This window comes from Globicephala melas, chromosome 14, assembly GCF_963455315.2.
Source record: "Globicephala melas chromosome 14, mGloMel1.2, whole genome shotgun sequence".
In the NCBI taxonomy this organism is placed as follows: domain Eukaryota; kingdom Metazoa; phylum Chordata; class Mammalia; order Artiodactyla; family Delphinidae; genus Globicephala; species Globicephala melas.
The window spans coordinates 17278433-17301188 of record NC_083327.1 but is presented as its reverse complement, the minus strand read 5'-3'; the positions used below and the strand labels follow the sequence as shown (position 1 = coordinate 17301188).

Genomic DNA, 22756 nt, shown 5'->3' with positions numbered 1-22756 from the left:
TAATTTTGCCTTATGTTCCTTGGATGCAAGCTTTTTGTTCCTGGCACTTAAAAAAAAAGTCTCCCTAGTTTTTTCTTTTTTTTGCAGTACGCAGACCTGTCACTGTTGTGGCCTCTTCTGTTGCGGAGCACAGGCTCTGGACGCGCAGGCTCAGTGGCCACGGCTCACGAGCCCAGCTGCTCCGCGGCATGTGAGACCTTCCCAGACCGGGGCACGAACCCATGTCCCCTGCATCGGCAGGCGGACTCTCAACCACTGCACCACCAGGGAAGCCCTGTCTCCCTAGTTTTATTCACATCTCCTAATAATACATAATATACCTGCTCAAGTCACCTCAAGCAGTCAGTCATTTGTATATTTATTTTGTATTCTTTGTTTTCTAAGCAAAAAATGCTGTTAATAGCAACCAACAAGTTTGTCAATTTGCAGGCAACAGATTTTTAATGTCTAGAGCAACTTGAATGACATCACTGACAGTGATGAAAATCTTGGATTCCAAATTTACCATCTCAAGTACTTTTTTTCATGGAAAAGATGGCTGATAAGGTTAGTTTCAGTAAATTTTTAAGTTAAAGGTTTAAAGTACTTGTAAGATGATTTGGTTGATTTCTTGCATAAAAACTAATTTTACTTTATGTAATGTTAATATATATTTTAAACATTCAAAGATAGGTTTCATTTCATATATTTTCAAAATGAAAATAGCTTGACTTTTTATATGATCACCAAAATAGTCACATTCATTGTAAACATTTGAAACAATACAGGAAAATATAGTATAAGAGAGCAAGCAGAATTCTTATAATTTCAGTCCCCATAGGAAACTGCTATTAACATTTTGGCACTCTTCCTTGTATATACCTCTTTATGTACATTACACAAAAAGATATGGTTAGAAGATTTAGTTGTATATAAATTAATTTAAGCTATATTATTGTTCTTTATTCTTCTTTTGCTTTGTTTTTAACTTGTCAAAATAGTGTGACTATCTTTCCATGTCAGTGTAGATCTGCAGTCATCATTTAGGTCTTCATTTTTGGGGGTTTCATATTTTGAAGTAGTGACTTATTTTTGCTAGTTTCTAAATTTCAATGTTGTAAGTAATTAGAAAGCAGATTTGAAGATGATGCTTGGGATGTTAATAAGAGATAAACTTAGGTATCAAAAGTATACTTTCACTGAAAATATATGTTTCTTTCACTAACTAAAGCAAGTTTACAGGTTTCGAAAGTTTGTATGAATAAGTTAACAAAAAACCCTAAAATAAACAAATGGGACCTAATTAAACTTAAAGGCTTTTGCACAGCAAAGGAAACCATAAACAAAGTGAAAACACAACCCACAGGATAGGAGAAAATATTTGCAAACAAAGTGACTGACAAGGGATTAATCTCCAAAATACACGAATAGCTCATGCAGTTCAATATCAAACAAACAACTCAATCAAACAATGGACAGGGGAAGATGGTGGAAGAGTAAAACGCAGAGATCACCTTCCTCCCCACAGATACACCAGAAATACATCTACACGTGGAACAACTCCTACAGAACACCTACTGAACGCTGGCAGAAGACCTCAGACCTCCCAAAAGGCAAGAAACTCCCCACGTACCTGGGTAGAGCAAAAGAAAAAAGAATAAACAGAGACAAAAGAATAGGGACGGGACCTGCACCAGTGGGAGGGGGCTGTGAAGGAGGAAAGGTTTCCACACGCTAGAAGCCTCTTCGCGGGTGGAGACTGCGGGTGGCGGAGGGGGAAGTTTTGGAGTCGCGGAGGAGAGCGCAGCAACAGGGTGCGGAGGGAAAAGTGGAGAGATTCCCGCACAGAGGATCAGTGCCGACCTGCACTCACCAGCCTGAGAGGCTTGTCTGCTTACCCGCCTGGGTGGGTGGGGCTGGGAGCTGAGGCTCAGGCTTCGGTTGGATCGCAGGGAGAGGACTGGGGTTGGCGGCGTGAACACAGCCTGCAGGGGGTTAGTGCACCATGGCTAGCCAGGAGGGAGTCCGGAGAAAAGTCTGGAACTGACGAAGAGGCAAGAGACTTTTTCTCCCCTCTTTGTTTCCTGGTGCGCGAGGAGAGGGTATTAAGAGCGCTGCTTAAAGGAGCTCCAGAAATGGGCGCGAGCCACGGCTAACAGCGCGGACCCCAGAGACGGGCATGAGACGCTAAGGCTGCTGCTGCAGCCACCAGGAAACCTGTGTGCAAGCACAGGTCACTATCCACACCTTCCTTCCGGGGAGCCTGTGCAGCCCGTCACTGCCAGGGTCCCGGGATCCAGGGACAACTTCCCCAGGAGAACACATGGCGTGCCTCAGGCTGGTGCAACGTCCCACTGGCCTCTGCTGCTGCAGGCTCACCCCGCATCCGCACCTCTCCCTCCCCCCCGGCCTGAGTGAGCCAGAGCCCCCGAAGCAGCTGCTCCTTTAACCCTGTCCTGTCTCAGCGAAGAACAGACGCCCTCCGGCGACCTACATGCAGAGGCGGGGTCAAATACAAAGCTGAGCCTTGGGAGCTGTGAGAACAAAGAACAGAAAGGGAAATCTCTCCCAGCAGCCTCAGGAGCAGCGGATTAAAGCTCCACAATCAACTTGATGTACTCTGCATCTGTAGAATACATGAATAGACAACGAATCATTCCAAATTCCAATGGAATATTACTCAGCCATAAAAAGAAACGTAATTGAGCTATTTGTAATGAGGTGGATAGACCTAAAGTCTGTCATACAGAGTGAAGTAAGTCAGAAAGAGAAAGACAAATACCGTATGCTAACACATATATATGGAATTTAAGAAAAAAATATGTCATGAAGAACCTAGTGGTAAGACAGTAGTAAAGACACAGATCTACTAGAGAATGGACTTGAGGATATGGGGAAGAGGAAGGGGAAGGTGTGACAAAGTGAAAGAGTGGCATGGACATATATACACTACCAAACGTAAAATAGATAGCTAGTGGGAAGTAGCCGCATAGCACAGGGAGATCAGCTCCGTGCTTTGTGACCACCTAGAGGGGTGGGATAGGGAGGGTGGGAGGGAGGGAGACGTAAGAGGAAAGAGATATGGGAACATATGTATATGTATAACTTTGTTATAAAGCTGAAACTAACACATCATTGTAAAGCAATTATACTCCAATAAAGTTGTAAAAAAAAAAAATGAGCAGAAGATCTAAATAGACATTTCTCCAGAGAAGACATATAGGTGGCCAAGAGGCATATGAAAAGATGCTCAACATCACTAATTATTAGAGAAATGCAAATCAAAACTACAGTGAGGTATCACTTCACCCCGGTCTGAATGACCATCATCAAAAAGTCTACAAACAATAAATGCCAGAGACTGTGTGGAGAAAAGGGAACCCTCCTGCACTGTTGGTGGGAATATAAATTGGTTCAGCCACTATGGAGAACAGTATGGAGGTTTCCAAAAAAAACTAAAAATAGAATTACTGTATGATCCAGCAATTCTGCTCCTGGGTATGTATCCAGAAAAAACAAAAACACTAATTCAAAAAGACACATGCACCCCAATGTAATAACAGCACTATTTACAATAGCCAGGACATGGAAGCAACCTAAATGTCCATTGACAGAGGAGTGGATAAAGAAGATGTGGTGGATATATACAATAGAATATTACTCAGCCATTGAAAAGAATGAAATAATGCCATTTGCAGCAACATGGATGGACTTAGAGATTATCATACTAAGTGAAGTAAGACAGAGAAGAGACAAATATCATATGATATCACTTATATGTGGAATCTAAAAAGATGATACAAATGAACTTATTTACAAAACAGAAACGGACTCACAGAAAATATGTAGAAAACAAACTTATGGTTACCAAAGGAGAAAGGTTGTGGGGAGGGATAAATAGGAGTTTGCGTTTAACATATACACACTACTATATACAAAATAGACAATCAACAACTGTATAGCACAGGGAACTCTACTCAGTATTCTGTAATAACCTAAATGGGAAAAGAATCTTAAAAAGAATGAATGTAAGTATATGCATAACTGAGCCACTTTGCTGTACACCTGAAACTAATACAACATTGTAAATCAGCTATACCCCAATATAAAATAAAAAGTAAGTAAAAAGTAATAATAATTTAACAAAAAAACTTTGGTTATAAATGAAATATTTTTGTTATTTTAAAGTAAAGTATTAAACAAAAGCTTTTCTGGTTGGACCATCAAGAAGCATTGTGTTGCTATCTTCCTATTTCTTAGGCTACAAAATGCAAGCTTTCCTCATTTTAACATTCACAGATAATTTCTTATTATAGTATAAATTTGTTCATAGGATGGCAACATTTTTCTATTCACATTGTGTTGTATTGCTGTTAAAAAAAAAAAAAAAGACAAGTTAGCTTTTGTAGCTCCCCTAATGTCAGTAAATTCAGGTGCTTAACTGCCTTTCATCAGCTCCTGAGAATAACTGGAAAACCTTTCTAGAATACTGATTTCTTGAGTATCCCATATTTAATACCCCATTCCCACCCCCACTTACACACACATTTATGCAGGGATGATTACCCACATTTTCAGTGTCTTTTTCATACTTTGGTCCCAGATATTGAAAATAGCCTCTCCAAAATGAACAGAATGTAAAATAGTGAAAGCCAGTTATCAGAGAGAGCTCATTTGAAGCGTATGGTGGCAAGGAAAGGGAAACTATATATTTAATAATTAAAAAAAAATTGTGGCCTTTGGGGGTTTCAGTGAAATTGCTCTCAGGTTCCAAAAGCTTTCATTTAACAAGATTTCTTTCTGCCTTGGAAAAATTTAGTCAAACATTTCCCTCTTTGACTCGAGGTGCTCACCTAGGGGATACTTCTTAATCCATAAAACCTTTGAATAGAACTTTGGAGTATACTTGCCAGTTTCCATAATCACATCTCTTTAGGGTCCGCTAATGGGTAAATGATAGATATAAAATTTAGGAGACTCTGTGGCCTGACCTGGTAGATCTTATGGTTTATATTCATTTTATTAAGGTACAGAAGAGTCAAATTGTTACGGGGGAATTGAATTTAAGTTGGTAGAAGTGAATTTTCTCTATGCAAGATAACTTGGAAATTGATTCTCTGACCTTACCTGAAATGGGTGTGGCCATCTGGGCTTTCATGTTACCAGAGTTACTTTGACATGTGTAAGTTAGTGATCTTGGCATTTGGATTCTCATCTCTCCGCATAGAGGGACAGAATTTTTAGTCATCAGGATGTATCTTCTGATGAATCAGAGAGAGCCACTTGTGATGTAGGGTCATGCAGTCCAGTTACTAATAGCTGGGATACCAAGATTGGCCAGGCCTGATTCATCTAAATGAGTTACACCATGGCCAGCTGCCCTCTCGTGAAGGAAGAGTGTCTGGATTTTCAAGAGAAGGCCATCTGAGAGTGGACTTAGGGAGAGTTATAAAGAGTAGCCAGGGATGCTGAAGATGATGGTATTCAGTAAAGGCAGGGGAGAGGAGGGGTGGATGGTGCAAACCACCAGGAAACACCCCTTCTGAAGCCACGGGCTGATACAGCTCCGATAGATCATCTCTCTCTTCTCTGCTGAGACCAAATGTGTTTTCGCTGAACATCTCAACACGGTCACTGCCAACCGATTTGAATTGAGAAATGAAGATAACCTGTTTGTTATACCAGGTCTAGGAAATATACCAGGTCTAGGAAATAATAAAAGAAGAAGTCTTAATCCATTGCTTTGTACTTCATGCATCATAAGCACTTTTCCATCCACATTGGCAAAGGACTTAAACTGTGGGACAGGGTAGGTAGTGTTGATCAATGGACATGTTGGCTGCGGTGGCACCTGATGGGACAGGGAAGCTAGGGAGCCCCAGTGTGAGGTTTATTTATGAGAATGTCATCAGAGTGGACCTAATTTATTACATCCCAACCTCATACATTGACTTCAGTTACTCAGGAAAGTGGTTAAAGGATTGGAAATGCATTTCTCAGTCTCCTTTTCAACTAACTTCCTCTGGTAATGGATTGAGATACAAATGTGAGCCAGGAGACTTTCTCTTTAAAATGCTTCAAAATTTTTTTCTAACTGGTTATACTTACTAAAATATGCTAACACAAATACAATGATGTATAATTAGTTGGAACTTTTAAAATATGTTATCAAATATGGTAAATTAGAAATCAGATTTTGACCTAAAAAACAGTGGTTCTTATGCTGAGGTCCATGAATCTTAAAAACATGCTAAGTGAAAGAAGCCAGGAAAAATAAGTCCATATATTGTATGATTCCATATATATATGAAAGGACGGCATGAATGGGCTTGGGGAATTCGGTGGTCTGAGAAACAATCAAAATTCTGTGCAAAATTTTCTTTGTATAAATAAACACCTTTGAGGGCTTTCTTGGCGGTGCAGTAGTTGAGAGTCTGCCTGCCGATGCAGGGGACACGGGTTCGTGCCCCGGTCCGGGAAGATCCCACGTGCCGCACAGCGGCTGGGCCCGTGAGCCGTGGCCGCTGAGCCTGCGTGTCTGGAGCCTGTGCTCCGCAGCGGGGGAGGCCACAACAGAGGGAGGCCTGCGTACCGCAAAAAATAAAAAATAAAAAAAACACCGTTGTAGGGAGAGACTTCATAGTTTTAATCATATTATCACAGAAACCTGTGACGTTCAAATGGTTTGGAAATCGCTACTTGAAAGCCTTTTAAAAAATGAATTTGCATCCTTTGTCCTCCTTTTATAAATATGCAGTAGTTCTTTCTATCACAATGGTTTCTGCCCTCTGCCTGTGATTTTTAAAGATTTTTTGTTTATTAACAATACCATTAAAAAAAAATAAAACCCTTAGGGCTTATGAGTTTGTTGTAGTTTCTTAGATTTTTCTGGAAAGTTTCTTTTTTATAGATTTGTTTTTTACACTTATGCCATTAACACATCTTGACTTTAATTTTGAATATGGTATAAGTTTTTAAATTTATTTTCTTCCAAATATCCTTTTGTATACTTGACATTTTCTACAGTTTCAAAAAATCTGAAGGACTAACTGGCCTCTTTAGATGGACTTCTTTAAATTATGACATCTCTAATGATATTACTTCTAATTATGAAGTTTCTGGCAGGCATGTTCGTGGGTCAGTTCTCTTCTTTAGTGATAAGGATAATGCCAGTCCGATGTTCTCAACAACTGGTATCTTGCAATATTACAGTCATTTACAAAAAGCAAAATCTCTTATTATTTTTTGGCATGAATTAATACACTTAATTTTGAGATTGCCTTGTTGGTATCTTATTTAAGCAGAACCATTTTTCCCGTGCTTTCTGATACATGGGAGAGAGGAAGAAGTTTATATCTCTCTCTTGATAAGCTTATAGGTCTTAGGAGCAAAGTTTGAAAGCCATAGCTTTCAGGAATTGTGTACCAAAATCTCTTCTCTCAAGAGCCCTTTAATTCAAAGAGAGTTGAAGGACTGTTTTGACATTTGTGATTTAAAAAGCTCACTTTTTTCCTGTGATTTTCAAAGAAAACACTGTAATTTCAAAGGAACACTGTTCATCACTTAATGGACCTTATTCTGAAATTTATAAGGAGTAGTTGGTATGTGCATTTTTCAAGTTCTATTTTTACGAATTAGTAGTTTTGAAATATTTAAATATGGTGGAGTTAATACAGCTTATCATAACAGATATGCCAGTACATTTAGTTGTTGCAGAATTTTTTGTTGTTGACAATATAAGAATTTAAAAATTTTTGACTCTTTTTCCAAATTATGTGTTAAATGGTTGTATGTTTTTAATGATTCTAGCACTAAGTTTTGGTCATTTGCCTGATTTGGTATTTTGACAGCTTACATTAATGAGATTATCTTTGTTAAAGCTTTGAAACTGAATTTTAAGAATCTACAGGTATAAACAATATTATATTTCAACATCATTAATAAAGACTGTTTGCCTTTTTAGGTCTTTCTAGGACTGAAGTGTCCGATTCAACTACTAAAATTTGAGAAACTTGAGATTTAAGTTAAATATTTTCAAGTTGAGCTCTTTTATACCGTATTACAGTGTGTTGGACTCTTTTGATATAATTGTAATTTTTGGCAGAGGTGTTATATGATCTCTGTTTGTCATTTTTGCCTTTGTTACATTAAATGACCTCTATGTTTCCTAGAAGACTGTATCACCTTTCTGTTTTCTCAGGTTCTTTTCTTAATATTGATGGGTGTTTGATTCATTCTCAGTTTCACTATTTTTGTTAGAAGTGATGGAAAATGACTTTTTTTCTCCTTCTCATTGCCTCTTTAAAAATAGATAGGCCGTACCTGCTTCTCTAGGGAATATTGTCAAGGCAGAAGTTTAGAAATAAAGATGGTGTGTCCTCTGCTCACATTTGGTCTCTTAGACTAAGGTCACTTGGCTGACAGCTCGGGTCTCCTAGGAAGGCTTTTCCTCTCCCAGTGCTTTAAAAATCACAGAAATAGGTTTCACTTGATATTTAGTTCATTATTCTGTTTGAAGTATCTTGTTGATTTTATAGGTCAAATGTGATTTAGGTCTATGATGTCTTTGTAGGAAATAACAGAAATAATCCAGATTCTGGATTATTAGAATCCTGTTTCTTAAAACGTTTATATCATTAACAGAAATTTGTATTGATATTTGAGCTATGGGTGGATAGTCTCAAGTATCAGCTCTGGCTTAAACAACACATGCCCTAAATAATACATAATGAGTTTGGTACTTATATTAAGATAAACTGAATTTTCTCCCTCTTTCCTTTCTGTTCTCATTTCTTTATTCCTTAATTAGAAAACAAAAATTTAAAACATTAACTGAAGTTTTGGGGAAAACCTACCCATAGCTGTAACTTTCCAAAACAGCTATTTTCATTTTTCATGTATTACTTTCTCATTTTCTCTACAGATATGGATGTTTCATGTGATTAAAGTAATGTTTTATGCAATTAAAATTGTAAAGAAAATTTATAAGTCTTAACACTAAAAAAATACGTCCTGGGCAAATGAAATGTGTACTGAGAAAAAAAAAAAAGTATAGGATGAATATTAGGATTTGAGAGCCATATTAGGTCCAGCTGGATTATCTGATGTCAAAAATAAGGCTGTTCAGGGCTTCCCTGGTGGTACAGTGGTTGAGAGTCCACCTGCCGATGCAGGCGACACGGGTTCGTGCCCCGGTCCGGGAAGATCCCACATGCCGCGGAGCGGCTGGGCCCATGAGCCATGGCCTCTGAGCCTGCGCGTCTGGAGCCTGTACTCCGCAACGGGAGAGGCCACAACAGTGAGAGGCCCGCGTACCGCAAAAAAAATAAATAAATAAAAAATAAAAAAAATAAGGCTGTTCAAAGTATTAAAAAATGACATGTTCTGAGATATCTAAAATTTATCCCAAAGAGGACTCAGGAGATAGGATTTAGATCAGAGTAAGTAAAGTTTTCTTCTCTCATTGCAAAACTTGATAAATATCAGATATATCTGCTTTCAAACTCTAATAATAAAATTTATGTAAAGCAAAAAAATAAATAAAATTTATCCCATTATTTGCCCTTGGGCTTCTCTATTTTTTTGGATAAAATTTATTAAAAAATATCTGCTATGCTTTTGCTCTGTTTATGATATAGCAAGAAAAGAATGAGATTTAGGTGGAGAGGAACATGCTTGAGTTTCTTCTCCATCACTTACTCTGTGATCAGTACAACGTTCTTCACCTTTCTGAGCTTCAATAGAGATAAAAATTGTTAAATCCAGAATACTTTAAGATTGGATTGAAAATGCTAGTTTTGGATTTACATGCCATACACATAGTTACAGAGAAACATGACTAATTAACATGTATAACTAATAATTGTATTTTTTCTTTGTGACTGTGGTTATCATTTGTGGAATGAATGTCCTTTTTATGTAAATGTTGGTGGTTTGATACATTGGTTAGGTTATGTATAAACTCCAAGATCTTGTGAGGAAACTTGGCTTATCCAAGATCACTTGCTGGTGAGTGACAAGGCAGTGCTAATGTATTTTATTTTCTATTTGAGTGTCCTTTTTGATAGGTCACACCGTAGCCACTTAGCAGCATGGTGATACCTTTAAACAGCATTTAAACATTCCTTTGTCTGCACCACAGATCACATCAACATCATAACATTAACTTGTTTCTGATTATAAAAAATAATACTTGGAAAATAAGAAAGAATAAAATGTAAGAAACAGGTTTTTATATTCCTCTCGTGGAAATAACCGTTTATATTTGTGTTGCCTCCTAATTTTTTTTCTCACTGTAGAACTATTTTCGCTTACTGTGACATAGGTGTATTTTCCTATGTCCATCTTACTACCTTTCTTATTCAAGTTTTAGAATATATATGTAATAAAGTAGCAGCTTAGAAAGGATAAAATAATTTCCTACAGAAAAATGAAGATACTCTTAACTCTATCTTTTACGAGCTAAAGAGTTAAAATGCAGAAGAAACAGGCGTTGGCAGATTCCTTTACTAAGGTCCTACTTGTGGTTTGTTTGGAGAGGATAATGCTACTTATGACGTCTTCAGAGATCAGTGTGGTACGATGGGGAGAGAGCAAGGCTTTGAATTCGGGCTCGCTTGAGTGAATCCTGGCCCCATCATCCACCAGCTGCACGATGCTGGACCATCACTTAAACTCTCTGACCTCTGGTTTCCTCAACTTTAAAATGGGATGAACATGCCTGCCTTTGAGGGCTGCCGTAGGATTAGACACAACAACCGTCAATAGAGTGCCTGGCCCGCCGTCTGGATGGGTAGGCACAGGTGAGATGATAGTCAGAAGCAACCTAAGGCCTAAGACTTGTCAAATTTAAGCATTCAATATGGAGAGCATGTTATAGCCATAAGCCAAGATATAACTCTGTTCTGGAACGATTTATTTGTATAATTCACCATTTTCTCTTTCTCTTGCAAATATGATCACTGCCAAAAGAGGAGAAGAAAATGATGAGAAGTGAAAGTGGCTTCAGTTGATCTCTGATTGGCAGGACCCTTCACTATGAGCTGCAGCAGCCCCGGTCCAGGTTGTGGTGTTCCTTTCGTCTTGGGGGACACCCTTGCTGACGGTCTGCAGCATGATGAGCCAGAGTTAGGTTTGGGGGTTTCACAGATGAGTCCTCAACGGACATTCACGCTCCAGGCCTCCTCTTGTTGAGGCAAGAGATCCAATTCAGAAAAAGCAAATACCTTTTCAAGACACTGAAAATAATTTCAGAATGAAAATAGCTTTAGTCAGCCCTATTGTGGGTGATAGGGCAGGCGGTATCAATTCTGAAAACTTAAGTTGTTGATTGAACATACAGTAAAAGTGAAAAATCACTATTGCTTTTAGCCACTAAAAAAGTCAATACCTGGGTGTATCTGAGGAACAACACCACCAACCTTATCTTTATTTCCACACTAGCTGTAGAGTTAGAGGAATCCACAGGCCATGGTTGCTCATGTCTCATCTACGATGAGTCAGAGATGTAGACACAGCCCAGATAAGAATACAAGGAGGGTGGTGGTTAAGGATTGTAATAGCTACAAGTACGGTATTAAGCAAGTAGTTAATTCTCATAAGGGACACTGGAGGATGTCTCTAAGAACTGTTACCTGAGTGGTTCTTGCAGGATGAACAGAAGTTCACCAGTAAGGATAACAGCCTTCTAGGCCCAGAAGACTGTATGAGCAAGACACAGCATGTGTAGTATATTGCAGTTCAGGGAATGGAAAGTAACCATGTGGTTGTGGGTCCTAAGGAAGGGGGAGGGGAGGATGAGCTTGAAGCCACCGCGCTAGTGCGACACTTGACTTTTACCAAAGACAGCAAGATTTTTACTTCCATGCCAGTGAAATGTTGGGAATGTTATAGAGTTGGTAAAAGCAGAAAGAATAACTTAGCCAATCAATAGAAAAGAGTAATTTTTTAAAACATAGAAAAAGCACTCAACTGTGCACCTGCTGAAATAGACCATTTTTTAGGAAAGTGGACAGTGTCCTATCTCAGTCCAGCTAGTAGGCAAATGCTGCAGAGTTAACTCCCCAGCACACGTCAGAGATGTATCAGCCTAAGTAACCTGGTGGACCACACAGCTAAAGCATCTGCTATGGCTCGTCATAGAAAGTGTTAAATCCCTTATGCCCTCAACCACTGATGCTCTCTCAACTTGGCAGAAGTCACCACTGGTTCGGTTAAAGGTACCTTTACAGAGAGAGGTTTAAGGAAAGGCAAACGTGTATTTTTAAGAGGAAATATATATTTAAAATACACATATATTACTCTTTCAAAATTAGGACAGTGATAAGAAACACTTTGGTAGGGGCACAGGCAGGAAGTACTCAAGTAAATAGAGTTGATAGCATAAGACCCGTGCTCTTCTCAGTACGTTGTATTCCCAGTGCTTTCCTGATTTTCCCTTTACTTTAAGCACTAGATGGGAAGTCAGGAAACCAGGATTCAGAGCCAGCCACAGCATCTTCTAAACATCTGCCTCATCTCAGACAGGTCTCTTTACTTTTCTAGCCCTCCGTTCCCTCTCCCCTCCCTGGTGAGAGGATTTTCGAGCAGGTCCCACAGGAAGTAGCAGAGCTGCTTCACGGACCTCTCTGGAAGATGACGGGGTCTTCCGCCAACCCTTCCCTTCCAGGAGAGGAGCTTCACTCTCGTTTGTATTATGAACAGGGGCTTTTATAAGAATTATTGATAAAAGGATTCTGTCACTTTTTAAAAGTCTGGAAAAAAAAACAGAACAGGTATTTCATGGGGCATATCCAAGTCAGAAAGAACTTCCACATCTGGAGAATGGGATAACAGGAGTTCCATTTCATAGCTATCTGGGGGTTGAACACGATTACTACGTGTGGAACAGGGCGTAGAACAAAGGAAGCGTTTGATGTGTTAGCTATTAACCCCCCACCCCAATAGGTCCCTCACAAATGAGACTGCATTTCATACAACTCTTAAACTTTGAGTATGAGCTGTTGACCTGAAAAAAATTGCCTAATCCGTCTGTTTTCTATCAAAAACACTCTAAAAATGTCTTGTACATGTTCTCTGTGAATTTTTAGTATAACCACTTTATTTCTATTTCTTGTACATCGCCCTTTCTCTCCCACAACCAAAAGTTTTCTCCTTACATCAGATTTTTGGAATACGTCTGACCGGATGCAATGATGAAGTTGCACATATTGGTGTGTTTCAGGCTCGCCAGCTCGTGGGAAAGTGACGTCAGTGTCCACTGCCTCACCCTGCCCTCTGCAACCTGCTTGGAGCTGCTGTTGATATTGTCAAGGAGCAATGCCACGTTGCCTCCCTCCCTCCGCTGCATGAATTCTTTCCAGGTAAGGCATGGCTCCTTTACCACGGCGTGATTTCTCAGTTTGACTTGTTGTCGTTTTTTAAGGACCCTGTCTTTAACAGGCGCTAGCCCACGGAAACCCACATTTTCACAGGATAGTAATAACGAGCACAACGCGTGTATTGCCTTGTTCTGTCTCTTTCTAAATGGAGCCTCGGAACTGATTAGATAATTGTCTAGTAGTGGCCGAACCCATGTCTCTCTAACCCGGGGCTTGTTCTCGTCATCTCCATCTTTCCCGCCTCTGAGAGAAGAGGCGGGAACGTTCGGCAAAGACACTTGTGAATGCCACTTCCCTTTTCCCAGCTTTGCCCTAGAACAAGGATTTTCGGCCAGCATTAGTATCTTTGCTGCTTTTAGCTTGCAGTCAGATTGCCAAATGGAGGTTTAACAGCAGCTGCATCCTCCCCCCACGCTCGGCACCTTTTCCCTCTCTCCCCACTCCCTCCCTTCTCTGGGTATTTATCTGTGCTCCTGGTCAGAGCATTACAGAACAGAATAACACTTGTGGACTGACCAGCAGGAAGACACCTTCCCTGGTAGGCAGCTAGCTAGTTGTCACCCAGGTGGCATATGAGAATTCACATGTTGGCTGGTCACTTCACTTGTGACCATATAGCTACTGAATGTTACTGAACTTATCTGTGACTCTCAGCATTGGAAAAATATTCCCAAGCCCTCTGAGCCTGTTGAGCAGGCCACGTGCATTGCTGAGAAATGACTGAACGTGGGTGGCTTGTTTCCACTTCTGAAGGGTTGCTGATGTGTCCTGAGATAGCTTCAGAATTGGTGGATGTCGCTTGGTGCGTCTCTGTGGTAAAACAAGACGTGGATTTTCCTATGAAATATAGCTCAGGGATTTGGTAAAAAGAATAATAATAATAACTGCTCCATAATAATTTGCGTCCATATCCTCCTGGTACTCTGTTACATTGATTGTCTCTGTGATTTTCTTCCTGATACACACATTTCGGACTTTGGCTGTGTGGTACCTGTTTGAATTGATCATTACTTGATGATCAGCTTGAAGGTCCTAGATTCAAGGACCAGAGAGAACACCTTCCTATTTTGTAGGAGAGGAAACTGAGACCCAGAGAGATGGAGTCAGTTGGCCAGGGAGTAGCCAGCATATTAGAGACAGAGCTGGACTCGCCAGGCTTACGCTGGGTAACAGCTTCTGCTACCCAAATTCAGTGCTCGCCGAAGCCCCAGGAGGTGGACGGGGTGTGAGTGGTCACATCTGCCTTGGAAGGTCCACAACACCCCCTTATTATGTGATTATTGTAATTATTTGTCTACTGCCCTGAACTGGAACTGATTTAAAATTCTGTGTATCAATCCATATTTCTTCTAAGTTTTGCTCTTTGGATTGAACATTGAATAACACAAAAGTTCACCCACAAACTTTTATGGGAGATGCGAGAAACTTAACAGTGGGGGAGAGAGGCTGGAAGACAATTATTTTTTATTTCACTCCCGTCTACACTGTTGGAAGTTTTTATATGATGGATGAGTGAAGAGCAAAAGAGATGACTCGGACTTGGAGGATTTTACAGCCTACTGGGGGAGATAGAACTGTCATCCATGGGTGATATAAATCTAGAATCATTTTATTACAAGGTAGCCTCCGCGCAAGTCTTAAAGAGATTAAAGGTAAAAGAGTAATCTAGGTCGGGCGTGGGGGATTTGAGAGGAGGCCCAATCTGTATTTCTTCTCCAGGAGATGGAGGAAAAGCAGCCCCTTCAAGGCGCTCACCTCGAGCACACATACACACACAGGTACGAAAGCCTGGCCCGCCCTGCGTGCCATCCGTGTTCGCTCCCGGCACCTGTCATCACAGGGGCTCTCACCATCAGGATCGTTGCTGACTGTCCCTCTCTATTAGTGACTGTGCTTCTGCTTTCAGTGCATTTGCTGAACATGATTGTCAGGGGCACACACACTTTTCCCAGTTTCAAAGGTACAGAGAAACTGGGCGCGGGTTCACAAACAACGTCTGCTAAAGAGATCTTGTCCCTGCCGTTACCCCTGGAAAGATGCATTCTTATCAAGGACACACCAGGAATTGACTTCCCCACGCAGGCTTTCACTCCAAGATAAAGGATCAGGGAACAGGGGAGGATGTCTGTCAGGATTAGAAAGAGATGCTCTGCTTTGTCATCTTCGGAACACCTACCTCATCCGTTATTACAATGGCAAGGAACTGGGCTGCTAATGTTGCCCGTGTTGGGGATTTATTTCTTCAAGTGGAAACTCACTTTAGTGCGCGTTTTTTTTTTTTTTTTTTTTTTTTTTTACAAAAAGCTGTGTTGGGGCTTCCCTGGTGGCGCAGTGGTTGAGAGTCCGCCTGCCGATGCGGGGGACATGGGTTCGTGCCCCGGTCCGGGAGGATCCCACATGCCGCGGAGCGGCTGGGCCCGTGAGCCACGGCCGCTGAGCCTGCACATCCGGAGCCTGTGCTCCGCAACAGGAGAGGCCGCAACAGTGAGAGGCCCGCGTATCGCAAAAAAAAAAAAAACCAAAGAAAAAAACCCATAGAGATAAAAGAGCTGTGTTGGCAAGAGCTGTAATATAGTAGAATGACACTTGTTAAAGATACCATCTTTACATTTCCAGTTCTCTAACTTTGCAGGGCGAGTCAGTTACTGTGAGCAATGCTGCTTTTTCTGTAAAAATGTTATTTTAGGTTTCTGAGGCTTCAGACAGCACTACTGCCTGAGCTCTTATCACTGCCAAATCCCAGAAGGAAGGGTTTATCTTATTAGTTAGAGCCGTTAATGTATATGAAATTCTAACTTCTTAAATTATAGTGCAACATTTCTCCCAGGTGAACAGGGATATCGTTGGGTGGTTTTTTTATACTTTTCACTTCTGCTCTGGTCTAGTCCCTTAATATCCCTGGTATGATTCTGAGCAAACAATGTAGGATTTGGTTGAGAATCACATACCATAGTTGTTGCAGCCCCAAGAAGGATGGACTTACCACGTCACTCCCCGCTTACGGTCCTTCTGTGACTTTCTATTGCAGTGAGAACAAAATCCAGACTCCTTCTCCGGACCCACAAAGCCCAGCAGTATCTGTCCCTACCTCCCTCTCTGGCCTAATCCCCTGCTCGCTCCGTCTCACTCACTCTGTTCCAGTCACACTGGCCTTACTTCCTGCTCCCTCTCGTGGGCTGGTCCTGGCTGCAGGGTCTGTGCACTGCCTGTTCTCTGCTTCCAGGAGAATACTCTGGACCAGAGCTTTGCATGGCTGGGTCCTCTTGTCTTTCAGGTCTCAGCTCAGGTGTCCCTTCCCCTAAGAAGCCTAACCTCACCCCCACCCCCTGTCCCTTACTAAATTCCCCGATCCCTGTCACCATTATTCTATAATCTCACCTCGTTTTATTTTCTTCATGGCTCTTTTCACTATTTACAGTGCTTTTTCTTTCTTTTTTTTTTGTTTGTCTTTTTTCCTGTACAAAAATGTGTGTTGAATGAGAACAGGGAGAATGTCTATTTTTGCTCAGTGTTGCATCAACAGAACTTAGGACAGTGCTCGGCTGTAGGAAGCATTTAATAAATATTGACTGGCTGGCTGGCTGGAGATGGGTGGATGGACGCACCAGTAAAATGCAAACTGGCATGGCCATTTGACATTCTAGAGAATTCCAAAGGACTGAGCTAGGGAGAAGCAGAGGCATGGGCAGTACACCCTCAGGGGCAGAAGCAGCACCTTTTTCCCTGCCGGGACAGGGTGGACTCCAAGGGTAAGGTCCACATTTGAGATGTCAATAAGACTGAGCATAGATGGGTGTCTGAAATGACAGCCTGGAGCTCTGTACAAATGAGAAAGACTCGAAGAAGGGGTCGACCTTGGAAGGAGCCGGTGAGATCCAGGATAAGCAGAATGACCAGTAGACAGGTCCAGGCTCCCTCTGAGCCCTGGAGACCACAGGAGGGGAAACCGGAGTGATGCTTTGGTGCCAGAAACTGAGGCAGAGGGGACTGGGGGTGTCGACGGCTCCTTTGGAGGGGGCAGGCGGCAGGTGCTGCCACTGTAACTGCTGCCAGTTTGATTCCCCTCTGAGAGCTTCAGAGCTCTGGGGGGAGGTGGCAGAAGGCAGTTTCCATATCCATCTTGGTGAACCACATCCAGCTTTTTAACCCGAAGTCCTGCAATGGCAGCTTTAAATCTGAACAAGGTCTCTGGAAGGTAGAACCTTAGAGCACCCAGGTTGGATCCAGGACTGGGTCGGGGCGGCTGGGTTTAATGGTTCTATGCCTCTTTCTTAGAATCTTGGACTATTGTAGCTGGAAGGATCAACTAGTCCAATGACCTTACTTTTATAAATAAGGAGCAGAGCCAGGAAGGGTAAGTTGTTATTGGAGACTGAAACTCTGATTCCTACGTTAGGCTTTTTGTGCTACACCTGATTTTCCCTGTTCCGTGGGACACAAGTTGCTTAGCGTATAAATAGGTGTCACTCATAAAAAACCATGAGATATTCATCAGATAATAATAACGCAAATTAAAATAGCTAATATTTATTCAGTGCTTTCTGTATTCCAGGCCCTGTTCTCAACGATTTGTACTTATTCATTCATTTCATTTTTATGAGAAACACCATGAGGAAGGTATATTATCAATATTATTCCCATTCCACAGGTACAGAAACTGAGCCAGGGAGATTAGCTTGCCCACGCTCACACAGCTAGTGAGCGGAGGAACAGGAGGTTCAAAGCCTGGCTCTAGACCGCACCTCCACCCCCATTCTTAACCACCAGATAATGTTGCCTATTAAAAGAAGTTTGGTTAAACAAAGTTAGATCTTTCTTTTTTAGCTGCAAGACTTTTCAGGGCCTTTCAAGCATATACAGGGGCAGTGTGACCCTCCTAGTTGAAGAATGTAGGAAATGCTCTTAAAATTTGATATCAGGAAGACTTTTCCTCAGGGCGTTTTATGGGATTAATGCTCTCAGAGCACAGATGGGGAGACAGTGTCCTGTCCGATCTTGAAAGATTTGGATGACCGTGACCGAGGCAGAGCGCTCACCTTCTCAGTCTTTGTGTCAGCCTTGTTTATCTCCCAGAGAAGTAGTGCTGCAGGCTTAGTGGATTGTCAGAAGGATAGCATCTCTCCCTTTAGTGACGAGGGGGTTCTCCTCCTGGTCTGGGCCACGTGGGTCCGAAGGTTCAACAGGAACAAGGTGTGCCTGTGGCCCCTTGTGGTACACACTGACCCTGCCTGGAGGCCCAGCAGACCCTTGGTTGAGCGTTGCTTTCCCGGTCTGCACCTACTGCCCCTTCCGTTTCGCTCGGGCCTCATCCAGTCTAAACACAGCGTCGCTAGGTAGTCATGTGGCAAGGGCTCCCATGAATAGATGGGGCCGTCTGGCTCAACTCCGTCTCTCTCCTAACCGATGGCTGGACTCCCACCGAGAACTCCCAAGGGGAGTCTACCTTGGGAGCTTACACTCAACTGAGAGATTAGGAATGTTCTAAGGCCTTGAGCTCCGAGTTCAGGAATCCCCTTTGGTTCATTCGCATACCTTACCTCTAACTCCAAGCTCTGCCCACTGCGCCCGGCCATCCAAACTGTGTGGATGGGATTTTCCAGGCCATAGAGCCCCAGAACTGAGGCTTCTTTTTCTTACCCAGGTAAGTTGCTACATCCTACAGTAATTTAAATGTTTTCACAGACATTATCCTTTTTAAAATCCTCACAACAACCCTCATGTTAAAAGGGGCATGGAATTCCATGGTGATCCAGTTGTTAAGACTCCATGCTTCCAATGCAGGGGCACAGGTTCAATCCCTGGTTGGGGAACTAAGATCCCGCATGCTGCGCGGCATGGCCAAAAAAAAAAAAAAAAAAAAAGATCGTTTTAAAAAAATAATAATAATAAGGGGTAGAATGTAAGTAATGTAGGCAAGATCACGTCACTACCAAAACGAAAGGCTATGTTTCAAACCTAGGTCTTCTGGTTCTGAGTCTATTACGTATTCCATCTCATGGCAGCTACATCAAAGAAAGTACAAATGGTCCTGTCATTGCCCTGGGTCTTGCGCATCTTAGTTTTACCACATGGCAGCAACAGTATCTCTTTCATTAATACCATCCTTTAGAGAACCACAGCCTTCAGCTAAGGGGGCAATATGAGCGATATGGATCCTGGCAAATAAGTTGAACTTCATCAGACTATCGTTTTATGTGTATGCTGTGTGGCTGTATAGTGCAGTGAACATATGTAGAAGAGAAGAAACAAAAGAGCTTCATAGAGCTTATCTATTTACACCTGACAGGCTTAGTCAGGGAAGCTTCCTCAGCTCTTGATGGATTTGAAGTCATAGACTGTTCCACGGGGGAAGGTGAAGCTGATGAAGCGCCTTGACTAAGGGTTGCGTATACTTTTCCAGAGCAGGAAATTCTCACTGATGTTACTTGTGTGTAGTTTGATTTTTTTAAAATAGATCTTTATTGGAGTATAATTGCTTCACAATACTGTTGCACAACAGAGCGAATCAGCCATATGCACACACATGTCCCCTAATCTCCTCCCTCTTGAGCCTCCCTCCCACCTTCCCTATCCCACCCCTCTAGGTCATCGCAAAGCTGATCTCCCTGTGCTATGCGGCTGCTTCCCACCAGCCACCTATTTTACATTCGGTAGTGTATACATGTCGATGCTACTCTCACTCCGCCCCAGCTTCACCCTCCCACCCCACATCCTCAAGTCCATTTTCTATGTCTGTCTCTTTATTCCTGCCCTGCAACTAGGTTCATCAGTACCATTTTTTTTTTTTTAGATTCCATATATATGTGTTAGCATACAGTATTTGTTTTTCTTTCTGACTTACTTCACTCTGTACAACAGACTCTAGGTCCTATTGTAAATAGTGCTGCAGTGAACATTGTGGTACATGACTCTTTTTGAATTATGGTTTTCTCAGGGTATATGCCCAGTAGTGGGATTGCTGGATCATATGGTAGTTCTATTTTTAGTTTTTTAAGGAACCTCCAAACTGTTCTCCATAGTGGCTGTATCAATTTACATTCCCACCAACAGTGCAGGAGGGTTCCCTTTTCTCCACACACTCTCCAGCATTTATTGTTTCTAGATTTTTTGATGATGGCCATTCTGACTGGTGTGAGGTGATATCCAATTGTAGTTTTGATTTGCATTTCTGTAATAATTAGTGATGTTGAGCATCTTTTCATGTGCATCTTGGCCATCTGTATGTCTTCCCTGGTGAAATGTCTAGTTAGGTCTTCCACCCATTTTTTAACTGGATTGTTTGTCTTTTTGATATTGAGCTCCATGAGCTGTTTGTATATTTTGGAGATTAATCATTTGTTGTTTCATTTGCAAATATTTCCTCCCATTCTGAGGGCTGTCTTTTTGTCTTGTTTATGGTTTCCTTTGCTGTGCAAAAGCTTTCAAGTTTAATTAAGTCCCATTTGTTTATTTTTGTTTTTATTTCTGTTACTCTAGGAGGTGGATCAAAAAAGGTCTTGCTGTGGTTTATGTCAGAGTGTTTTTCCTGTGTTTTCCTCTAAGAGTTTTAAGGTGTCTGGTCTTACATTTAAGTCTTTAATCCATTTGGAGTTTATTTTTGTGTATGGTGTTAGGGAGTGTTCTAATTTCATTCTTTTACATGTAGCTGTCCACTTTTCCCAGCACCACTTATTGAAGAGGCTGTCTTTTCTCCATTGTATGTTCTTGCCTCCTTTGTTGTAAATTAGGTGACCATGTGTGCTTGAGTTTATCTCTGGGCTTTCTATCCTGTACCGTTGGTCTATATTTCTGTTTTTACGCAAAATACTAGCAAACAGAATCCAACAGCACATTAAAAGGATCATACACCATGATCAAGTGGGATTTAGCCCAGGGATGCAAGGATTTTTCAATATACACAAATCGATCAGTGTGATACACCATATTAACATATTGAAAGAGAATAACCATATGATCATCTCAATAGATGCAGAAAAAGCTTTTGACAAAATTCAACACCCATTTATGATAAAAACTCTCCAGAAAATGGGCATGGGGGAACCTACCTCAACATAATAAAGGCCGTATATGACAAACCCACAGCAAACATCATCCTCAATGGTGAAAAACTGAAAGCATTTCCGCTAAGATCAGGAACAAAACAAGGATGTCCACTCTCGCCACTCTTATTCAACATAGTTTTGGAAGTCCTAGCCACAGCAATCAGAGAAGAAAAAGCAATAAAAGGAATCCAAATTGGAAAAGAAGAAGTAAAACTGTCATTGCCGATGACATACTATACGTAGAAAATCCTAAAGATGCCACCAGAAAACTACTAGAACTAATCAGTGAATTTGGTAAGGTTGCAGGATACAAAATTAATGCACAGAAATCTCTGGCATTCCTATACACTGACAACAAAAATTCAGAAAGAGAAATTAAGGAAATGCTACCATTTACCATTGCAACAAAAAGATTAAAATACCTAGGAGTAAACCTACCTAAGAAGGCGAAAGACTTGTACTCAGAAAACTATAGAACACTGATGAAAGAAATCAAAGATGATATAAACAGATGGAGAAATATACCGTGTTCTTGGATTGGAAGAATCAATACTGTGAAAGTGACAATACTACCCAAAGCAATCTACAGATTCAGCGCAACCCCTGTCAAACTACCAATGGCATTCTTCACAGAATTAGAACAAAAAATTTCACAATTCGTGTGCAGTTTGATTTTAACTTTAAGAAACTCACTGATATCCGTGTCAACATTTCCATGACGTGAAAACCGTATACAGTGACCCTTGAACAACATGGGTTCGAACTGCACGATTCCACTTACACATGGTATTTTTCAATGGTGAATAATATCACCGTACTGCGTGGTCTGTGGTTGGTCGAATGTGCCAATGGAAAGGAACCGTGGATGCAGAGGGCCAGCTATGAGTTACACACAGATTAACCTCCACGTTGTTCAAGGGTCAGCTGTATTCAACTTCTCAATTGTTCAGAAATTAATAATTTTACAGATAATTCTCCCATCCAGCTACTTTTTCACTACCTGTTTTAATATCTGTATCCAAAGAGGAGAAGAAAACAACACATAAAAATTTGGTTCAGTCATTTGGCCATTAGTTGGCATCTTAGGTGAAAGGCTTTGATTGTATGGAAGTTTGAAGTTGTGGTTCCAACTTAAGAATTTTTTTATAGGTATATGCAGTCTATATAGCACTCCAAGAAATGGGTAGGCAGGGGCCCAGGAACTTTACAGACGAGGAGTAACAAAGGGGCTACAGAAAGGGAAAGTGAGGATTCTATCTGTACACCAGTTTTTTCCTGTCTACTTTCAGATGTTACACTACATAAACGGTCGTCTATCATATGCCATGCTCATGTCTAGGTAAATTATAGCCTTTA

At 41.2% G+C, this 22756-nt stretch overlaps 1 protein-coding gene across 1 annotated transcript in view; it reads left to right on the top strand.

Annotated features, from left to right (window-relative positions):
- Window positions 1-22756, top strand: part of UBE3D (ubiquitin protein ligase E3D) — a 162391-nt gene that overhangs the window by 89117 nt on the left and 50518 nt on the right. The window contains exon 9 of the mRNA XM_030859388.2: window positions 13202-13340. Coding sequence (XP_030715248.2) covers window positions 13202-13340 — 139 coding nt within the window. The remainder of the gene's footprint in view (window positions 1-13201; window positions 13341-22756) is intronic.